The sequence below is a fragment of the Antedon bifida genome, chromosome 10 (assembly GCF_963402885.1).
Source record: "Antedon bifida chromosome 10, ecAntBifi1.1, whole genome shotgun sequence".
NCBI classification, from domain to species: Eukaryota; Metazoa; Echinodermata; class Crinoidea; order Comatulida; family Antedonidae; genus Antedon; species Antedon bifida.
Genome location: NC_136235.1, coordinates 2,432,192 through 2,443,038, shown reverse-complemented (window position 1 = coordinate 2,443,038; position 10,847 = coordinate 2,432,192). Strand labels below are relative to the sequence as shown.

The 10,847-nt window shown below is 31.8% G+C and overlaps 1 protein-coding gene across 1 annotated transcript; it reads right to left on the bottom strand.

Moving 5' to 3' along the window:
- Positions 1 to 2,993: 2,993 nt before the first annotated feature.
- LOC144854820 (peroxisomal biogenesis factor 3-like) lies at positions 2,994 to 10,838 on the bottom strand. The gene is made up of 12 exons (XM_078712809.1): positions 10,670 to 10,838; positions 10,269 to 10,400; positions 9,902 to 9,983; positions 9,744 to 9,787; positions 8,049 to 8,170; positions 7,390 to 7,465; positions 7,029 to 7,083; positions 6,360 to 6,448; positions 6,064 to 6,262; positions 5,368 to 5,490; positions 4,956 to 5,052; positions 2,994 to 4,759 (listed from the first exon to the last, which is right to left on the bottom strand). Exons 1-12 carry the CDS (start codon positions 10,740 to 10,742, stop codon positions 4,670 to 4,672), a joined length of 1,182 nt encoding a protein of 393 aa, XP_078568935.1. The 5' UTR covers positions 10,743 to 10,838; the 3' UTR covers positions 2,994 to 4,669.
- Positions 10,839 to 10,847: the final 9 nt, after the last annotated feature.

The window sequence follows — 10,847 nt, the reverse complement described above, 5'->3', positions numbered from 1 at the left end:
TAATTTTGTCACATGACCCATCCAGCATGGAAAATTCCAGGTCAACAAAATCTTATGCTAGTACACGCTCGTCGAGGAAAATATATTTTTAGTTCATCTAAGTACTGTACACAGTAATACTAAAGTGACGTGTACTTACTAAAGTAAAGGGCCTAGCTAAGTTATTTATCGTAAGAGTTGACTAGGCCTAGGCTAGACCTGACTCTACTAATAAGCCTAGGCCTACTACAGTACTACTACGTTGGGCTACTAGCCTAGATAGGCTGCATGGCATAGGCCTAGCTAGCTAGTAATAACAAGGCCTAGGCCTAGCCCAATTTAAATAAGATAGAATTTTCATCTCTATAGTATAATAAGCCTCCTGCAATGCTTTACTTACTAGGCTATTTTATTTATTTTAATTTGGTTAAATTTCATTATGCTTAAAATGCCAATGATGGGCCGGGTGTGTGGGGATTGTGTGTACCTGTCAATAAATGGATATTTTGCGAAACATAAACAGTAAAAACAAGTACAATACAAATCCCTCACAAATAAAATACTGGTACCTTGGCTAAATTTCACGTTATTCATCATGCTTAAAAACATTGTTCAAGCTAACGGGTGTGGCTACCTGTCATGATCAGGCCAGGTGCTGGTTCAACAATAGATGTATTACATAACATTAACAACAGTAAAAACAAGTACAATACAAATCCCTCACAAATAAAATACTGGTACCTTGGCTAAATTTTACGTTATTCATCATGCTTAAAAACATTGTTCAAGCTATCGGGTGTGGCTATCTGTCATGATCAGGCCAGGTGCTGGTTCAACAATAGATGTATTACATAACATTCACAGTAAAAACAAGTGCAATACAAATCACTCACAAATAAAATACTGGTAACTGAATTTTGCCGACCAGAAACGAGAGACATTGTGTGCCCTGCGCCATTTTGAATAAAAAGCAGATAAAATAAAGTAAAAAGAGAAATAAAATTGAATAAAGTTCATTAATAAAATGTTTGCTGTTTTTTTTTAAATTTGTTCAGAACTAATAATAAGCTAAGGAAATCTTCTGAATACCTACTAGTAGGCCTACTGTATTATTCTTACACTACACTATTATAAATGAATTTGACAGAGTTTACGTAAATTAGTGGTATTTTGTAATCGTCATAATTAACTATGATAACCACCTCGGATTTTGATGAAATTTTCAGGAATATCAGAAAACACTATATTGAACAGGTGTGCCAAATTTCAGAATGATTGTTTATCAAGAAGGTAGTGTTGCTAAGGTGTTAATTGTTCAATCTGTAACAGCATGGGGCAACTTCCTGTCTGATTTGTCATTAAACTTTGACTGTTAATTACTCAGTAATTAAAAGTAAATTGTTGTATAAATGCTATATACATTTATTGCTATAACTCTGGGAATATTTGCTTGATTTAAATGATCCAAACACCATTTTGAAGGATATATTGTGAGTAATATAATTATAGTAATAACTAAAAAAAAAATATTTCACCAAGTGCCTGGTTTTGATGTGGCTGTACACATATGTGTGAAGTATTAAATAATTTATTGGTACAGTATATTTTTGTAATTGAAATACAAAGCATTATAGAGATTTACAGCATTTACTATTATCAGTGGTTTTTAAATACACTTATATAACGCCAACCAAGCTTAGATTAGAAAGAGATACAGAAAAGTGTGAGTCAACAAGGCCATATAGATGGCTGCAGTCGCGTGCTCAAGTTAGTGTTTACCGACCGACATAGTGAGCTGTAGAGTCGCGTTGCACGCGACTAAAAATAGAAGCAACTTTGATACATAAAAGTGTCGGAACTTTATCGGTGAGGTCAGAAATAGAAATAAACTACTTTCTTTTGATCCAACAAGGTATCAGTAGGGCGGCTAAGTGAGAACAGTATGTTATTCTGATATTTGACAGAAATAGTTCTTGTATAAGTTGTCGTACACCCTTCTATATCAAAAAGTATCAACTTATGGAGTATAAACGATGAATTGTTCTTCAAACTCATCAGAAGGACTTGATATATTTACTATTGTCACCGGCGCTGTTGTAAGTAGTATTGGTATCGTTGCAAACTTGTTAGTCATTTTTGTGTTTGTTTACTACAGAAGTTTTAAGAAGTCTTTTTCAATCAAGTTGTTACTTCATCAGTCTGTCATTGATCTGGTAGGTTCTATAGCGCTCACTGTTTTTATTGGTTGTAATCCTCGTTATAACTCTGAAACTGAAAGTCTATTAACAATTACATTCTGGTATATAACAGTAACATCTTCATACAATCTGGTTGTAATAACAATAGAGCGATATATTGCCGTCGTACATCCGTATGTTTATCGTCGACACAAATCATTAAAGAAAACGATGTTGTATATTTCTTTTATAATTCCATATCTACCGGGATTAATCGGTGTCATTGTGGATATTATCGAAATTGTAAAAGTCACTAAAGTGGACACATTGTCTCTTCTGATTTCATCAGTTCTCGGTTGGTTCTTACCTACCACAACTATGACATACTGTTACGGACGTATATTATGGAAGCTATTCAGAAGATCAGCAGTTGGTAGGCCATCATCACAACCACACCACAACGATGGTAGAAAAACACATCTTTTATCAACTCTTCTTGTGGTTATCGCAGTGTATTATATAACAGTTACGCCATGCTATATATGTTTTCTAATTGATCACTTGTGTTCATGTATTGATCATATTATTTCTGAAATACTGTTTCTATTATTCGCTTTGAATTTAACAATCAATCCATTTATTTACGCCATGGCTTTCAGTGAATTTCAGCAAGGATTTTTGAAGATCGTTCACTGTATTGAAACTAAACCAACCAGGTTTGAAAAAAAAAACAAGGAACCAACTGAAATTCATGAGAAAATTTAAATATTCAATCTATAATAGGAGTAAAATCAAAACATATTTTCATTTTTAAAAAGTTGTTTTTTATTCTAAAAGATGTACATTATATCTACTGTTGATTTATAACTAAATCATAAAGAAAATTAAATTAAAATTATTTTGTTTGAAATAGGTGTCATCTGAATCAATATGGCATGGGCATTAATATACATGAACCTAATGGAAACAGGCCTAAGTCTAGTTTGTAATGGGTTTCTATATTCATATAAGTATGTATTCATAACTTAAATACATAAGAATAGAAGAAATTCTACACCGCAAACTGAGATTCGAACCTGGAACAATTACAGCTGTCCACTGGGGTTTTCGTGATTTTTTATTCAAATTCGAGTGGATAGCGACTCTCGGCAGAACAACACTAAGTTCTCGATTGTACTATTGCGCAACAGAAATCAAATTAATTATCACCTTTGTATTCATATTATTATATATGTTATACTGTACCAGGTTATAAACAGTTTTGTGCTTTTTTTGTCTCATTACTTTTATTGCAAATACTTCATTTCAACATAAACAATTAAACAATTTGTACATTATTATGTTAATTTGCTTATAATCTGGTAGGCTTACCTTGATTATTATCATCATTATAAGAAAGATTTTGTGGTTGTTTTTTTATTTTTTATTCATCCAACAGCGAGTAACTCGCCAATTACAGGACGGATAAACTATTAATTATAATTTATCGTGCTTATAAACTAAGTCTCATCTGAGGCTTAGGGAGTGGAGTTGAAAGAGTCGTGCGTTACAACCTGGCACTAGGTCAGGATTGAACCCTGGACCTTGGGGTTGGAAGGCAAGCATGTTAACCACCAAGCTAAGGCTCCAGTAATTAGTATAAAATGAAGTTTAAAAGGTTATCTTAAGCTCTGTCTACACTATGAAACTAGTTTGACAAAAAAAGTGTGATGTACCCAAATATGGTGGTGATATGCCCAAATATGGTAGTGTTATGAAATCATCATGTTTATATTTGGGCACATCACATAAAGTTTGATAGTGTAGACAGAGTTTTATACAATTGTGTTGATAAAAAATGTTTTTATTTTTGTTCTCATTAATCAAGAATTTAATAAATTAAAATCAATAGTATATAATATTCTTAACGATGTTGTTGTTTAAAAATAATCGTGTTAAATTTTAGTTTTTGTCATTTTCAAGTGACAATAATGCATTTATGAAATATTATATCTTTCTTATACGAAATATAATCTTCACTTTCCATAATTGAAAAATAATTATGACTAAACTGTGCATAGTGTGTGTGCTGATTCTGACAGGCTGCAAGGACTTTTATCACTACGATATATCACATTTATAACATTTAAAAGAGATCATCTGCATGCTACACTTGGTCAGATATGCATTGCTTAACCATCTAGCTTAAACATAGCAGAATATTGGGAATACAAATGAATGCGTCTATCGTCATCGTGTATACTGAATTATAGAAATAAATTTCATCGCAACAAAACCTAAATAATAGGAAGACAATTAAACAGCATCCAAGGGTTGTGATTTAGTTTTCCAACGGTAACATTGTGTGCGTAGAATAATAACACATCGACAACAAATGATTCATTGTTCTGGCCACATCAATGTTTGTTATCAAAAACTTAAACCTAAAATACATTTCAGATATATTGATACCATTTTGTTTGGCTGTAATATCTGAGTTCACTTGATTGGCTTGTAGCCATAGCTGCTTTGTTTCATGGTATTGCAGTGCTCTGTTTTGATTGGCTGAAAGCTTCATATACGTTTGCGGCAAAGTCCTTCACGCATTCCATTAACAATAGTTCCTACAAAAATTATTTTTATAACTAAAACTATGTCCATTTATGTTGTATTATGTACATACTTGCACAAAGTGATTAGGGCTGTCCCCACAGATGAAATGGATCTGTCCATTTATGTTCCATTATGTACATACAAAGTGATTAGGGCTGTCCCTCAGATAAAATGGATCTGTCCATTTGTGTTGCATTATGGACTTACCTGCACAAAGTGATTAGGGCTGTCCCCACAAATGAAATGGATCTGTCCATTCATGATCGGTATCAATTTGGCAAGTGGTAGATTCGTATCACAAGGACTAAAATAATAATGTAGAAAACAAAAATCAGAATCAAATTTTCATATAAATTTAATCTATGACAATGATCTTTAAACTATGTAAAAGCTCTGCAGAGTCTTGTATGATGCTTATAGTGTTAATAATGTTTAGTATCATATAAATGTATATACAATCAATTTTTTTCTGCATTTCTGTCCTGCATGGCATTTGTATATTATCTTACAAACCATAACTACTTTACTTTTGCTTCACTAAAACATAAAAATAAGGTTTGAAATGATTGTAAGTATTTGAAAACTTATGAATATATTGTAACTATAATTTGACTAGTACCTTATTGATAATACGTCAAAAGGTTTTTGCTCTGGTTTAGGTTTGAAACTACAGGCAATGTTATCCATAAGACGTGTGAAAGCGATGTCCAAACATGCATTCAATACGAGGCAAAAATCAGCACTGAACACAAAGAGAAAATATAAATTAATTTTGCTATTTCATTAATTTGTTTTCTAACTGAAGAAATTACAAGTAAGATATATACATACGTACAGTAAGCATCATAAAATAATGAAAAAACACAGATACAAGAAAATATTGTAAGCAAGAACATGAAAAGAAACAACCAAACAGATAATTAATTATCATGAAACTACTTCATAGCAAGTTAAGTCCTTGATTCACTCAACATTTTGTATTTTTTGCTTTTCTAAAACCAGAAAATTTAAATTAAATATCACTAAAGCATGGTTTCCACTAGAACGCAACACAGAGGCATATCCACGCAAAGTGCTGTATTGCATAATCACAAGTGGGAACCGACGACAGAACAGTGCTTTAAACATCGCAGATTTGATTTCACGCAGATGGGGGCAAACACAATGATTGGAAGGGCATTTTCTTACGTTGCGTAGGTTGCGTTATGTTGCGTCGCTAGTGAAAACCAAACTTTAGTACTTAATGGTAACAACATGAACTACGCTGCGCATATATTTTTTGGACACAATAAATATTTTGTGACAAACTGCTTACCTTTCAATCATATCTCTTGTTTCTTGTGATAACCTGTGAAGCATGGATTCATTCTGTGGTAAACAACATGCGTCTTCTATATTCTCTATTTGGTCATCTAGTGTTACATCATCTAACTTAAGTTCATTATCTGTTAAACCATGCTCATCCTCAGGAGGAAGAAAATATTTTGTCAAACTTGTAGTACCGTTACCAAAATCTGGGAGAAAAGAACCAATTTGTGAACACCTTTAATCTTGATTAATGTCATTTAAACGAATTACAAGGCTATGATCACATACAATTAAGCTACATACCATCTGTATCCCAAATTTCAAGCTTCCTTCGAATTTTACCCACAATGCACTCAACATCCTGCAACTGTAGATTCTCTTTTAATGACATTCTGTACAAAAAAGAAAGCAATATGATTACTGAAGAACAAAGAACACACAGATTTTGAGTAAGCATACTTTTTAAATAAATTCTAAAAAAATTTAAATGTTGAATTTTTTTATTGTTTCTTTTGCAAATCTGGATATTGAGGTGTTTCTTCAACATAACAGACTAAACATTTTGGCAAATTTCAGCCTAATGCAGGTCAAATTAGCAATTGAAATGACGGGTACCTATCTCTTGTATGTTAACAACAGTGAAAACTGATGAGGTAGATTTTGCTAAGCACACTTAACGATGGCTGTACAGCGAGCGCGCGTTACGATATCGTAAATCTCGCAATTGTTCTGAAATCATATAATATCAATATACGTTGTCAAAATATGGTTCTCGGTAAAGTTGTCCTTTAAGTGTAGTAATCAACGTGTACATTTAGAGGGGCATGAACTCACTTTCTTAATTCATTGGTTTCTCATTCAATTGGTGGAAAGGGAGGACGTATAATTCTGTGAACCCCAAACACAGTAGCTTGCATAGCTTTAACTCTATTCCACCAGCGTGTTCATGTTATTACTTAATTCTAAGCTTACTTTGCAATACATTGCTCAACTGCTTGCTGAGTGGCAGCAACAATATCTTGTATACCTGAAAATGTAAAGTGTAAAGCTCTGTCCACACTATCAAACTAGTTTAACAACAAAAGTGTGCCCAAATATGGTAGTGATATGACATCATCCATATATGGGCACATAACATTTTTTTGTCACATAAAGTTTGATAGTGTAGACAGAGCTTTAGGAAGCATCAATATATATATAACAACATACAGTAAATAATTAGTTTAGCAGAGAAACCTCATTATTTATTCATAAGTTATCAATAATTTAGTTGAGGATGTCTATTAATTTTTATAATAATTTGCATTACAGACTTGTTGACTATTCTACTTACCCTTTCCCATCAAATATTGAATGGTTGCCAGGTATTGTTTTTGGATTTCAGGAGTTGCCTGTGATTGGCTCGCTGTCTGTGGTTATAAAAACAAAGATTCCCTTTTAACAATGTAATACAAAATGCATTTACATGGACTTTTTTTTCTCATTTGAGTTAATCGTGTTATCTTTAAAGATATATTTTCCACCTAAAAAACATTTTTTTTAATATGCCATTCTAATGTCAGGTAATAGTTATTCACTTTAACCAAAAACTGGATCGAAAAAAAATTTTACCTAAAAAAATGTAATTTAAAGCCAAAAATACTTAAATTGTCTGTCAGACAATGGTTTTTGGTTAAAATTAACTGTTTCTTTTGTCTTTTTATAAGTGAAATAATTTTGTTTGTTTGTTTTTTTTTCATAGAAGTGAATAACTTATAAAACTACAAAGATGACCTATTTAAATCTGACATAATTGATCTTAATTGTTCATGTTTTTGGGGGACAATACATCTTTTTAACTAATTATTTCTGGTAAATTCTTCAATTTAGACAAATAATAAATTGGAATAATAATTTTCTCTAAATGATATATCATTTTTAGGGTGACGAGAATAATAATCATATCTTAAAATTTTAGTCAAATATAATTTTATATCTCCCATTAGGACTTACAGTGCCATTGTTACCATGGAAACTATCCAAGTACATATATCCACCTAGAACATTCAATTGAACTCTTAGAAATACAATCACCATGCACAAACTATACACAGCAGCGACTGGACGACTGAAGCCTACAAAGACAAATAGGTTACAAAGTAAAATACATTTATATGTACAGTACACTGCCCTCTTTGGTATAACATAACATTCAGAAACATGTTGGATACATTTTTTATTTGAAATGGTAAATTGAAAAATCTTTTATCTCATCAATACTCAATAATACAATTTCCAACACAATCTCTCGATCTATAGGTATAATAAACAAACTCAAATTCACTTTCCCACAAAACATTTTACTTTCCCTTTATAATACCCTTATCCTGCCACATCTTAATTATTGCAACATTGCTTGGGCTGTCACACATTCTAAACACCAAACACTTTGTCCATGGACTAGCACAGAAACAACAAGACTTGACAAACTTTTTAAACTACAAAAAAAGGCGATCCGCATCTGTACCCATTCCCAACACCTCACTCATTCCAAACCCCTTTTCTACAAAGTAAAAACTCTTAACATCTTCGACATAAATAATTTACAGACTGCTTTGTTCATGCACAAATTTAGTAATCAGAAACTTCCGATCACATTTAACCGATTCTTTACAAAAAACAACGAAGTTCACAATTATAACACCCGCAACTCTAATAAATATATCCCAATCAATAACCATTCCACAGCAAGAAACTCAATTAAATCCACTGGCCCTATTTTATGGAATTCTTTTCACACCTCCCTAACTAACCGCTCTTTCGAATCCTTCAAGTTTAGCTACAAATCATCGTTGGTATCAAAGTATTCAATCGATCTCCCCTAAGAATTCAGTCGTTATCCTCTAACCCAGTTTTTTAACTCTTGTCCAGCGTCTTCGTCCCTTCTGTCCTCGTTCTGTCACGTGTTTTTGTCCTGTGTCTTGTTGTGCTTGTGTATGTAGCTTAAATTGTTTATTATTTTTTCTTTATTCTTGTTATTTATTTATTCATATTTTATTTTCATTTATTTATTTATTGACTACTTTTGAAACATTTATTATATATACTTTTTGAATTTTTTTTTTTTCTGGTGGAACTAGCCTTAAAGCCCTCCGGGCTTATTTATGTTTCTCCAGCATAAGTGCATTCTAATTATAAAAAAAAAAAAAAACACACTGTAATATTATTTCACAATGATGTATCTTATGAAAATAAATTGAATTGAATTGAATTGAATCAATCAATTTGAAATGCAAATTTATCTTTGAATCCTCGAAATACTGTTTAAATATATTCAATCTTGAAGTACAAAGTGAAAACAGTACACCCATTATCTTATCTATCAAGCCATATAGCATTTATTTTAATTTAAAGATGTATTGTCCCCCAAAATCATGAAAAATGAAGAATAATAAAATCAGACTTTGAATAGCAGCTTTAATCAAGTTAATCACTTTCATGCAAAAATAAACAGTTCAATTTAACAAAAAAACATTTCGTGCTTTAAATTATAGTTTTTTAAGGTAACATTTTGTTTGGTAAAAGTGAATAACTCTTGTGTAACATAAAAGTACATATTCAACAAAAAAATTGTTTTTTCAGGAGGACAATACATCTTTAATTATTTTAACAGTCTTATAAATCTCTTTAGACTTTTATTTTACTTACTTATTATCTTTAATTGTTCCCATATTTCAAGTTTATTAGCCGGTCTAAAAAAGAAAATATTAAAAATACAATATGGGTAGGTAATTAAAATGTTGTAAGTATCATTTAGTACATTCGATCTATTGATTCAACAAAAACATTCTCTTCTAAAAACAAACCTGTTTTTCAGTTGTTGTGTTAGATCATCTGAATCAAGCATCTTATGTAATGTTTGCCTTATTGTAGGCAGCATCGACAGAACTAAAAACGAAATATGAAAATAAATGTATTTAAAACAAAACAAATTTAGTGAAATAATGATTTGATGACGTTTTTGTCATTTTCCACAAAAAAAGTGTCCAGGAGTGTAAAAATAAATAAAATATTATTATTATGGGGCTTTTATTTATTTGAGTCAAAACAATTCTATGGGCAGGTATTTATTCGAGGGTGGGGTGGGGGGGATTTATTCAAATATATGGTATGTAGACAGTATCTTGATTAATTTAATTTTAACGATAAAAAAACGTAATACGTAATAAATACCTGTCATATTGCAGGTGCGTTGATTACTGTCAAAGTGATGTTGTCTCCTGGCAAATGCCAAACACTCTGCAGCCTCACGTTCTTGCCATTCCTTTAATCGCTGTTGACCATACTTCCACAAAAATACGGATGCTTATTTAAATAGAAAAACAAAATTAGAATAATAAATTATAAATATTATTGATGCAAAAAATGACCGGGTAATACTACTAGGCCTCTACGCCTAGTTAGGCCCACTACTGAGACCTACCTAAAAAGTAAGCCTAAAAACCACCACCACACTGACCGACTGACTCTACTACTACTACTGCATGCAGTGCATGAACTAAAAATAAGTCAGTAGGCCTAGCAGCTAGATCTCTAGTCTCTAGCCTAGAGACTAGGCCTAGCAAGCTAAATACCTGCTGACAAAACACCAACAAACACAAATTTTCGTCTGTGCCTTCTAAAGAAATCTTTTAAGTAAGTGAACATTTTGAACCATCTTTTTAAAGTTTATAATGCAAGTTATAACAGGAAATTTATAGCAAATTTGGACACATTATACACGCTGTTTTTCTTATTTGACCTTTCACCTGT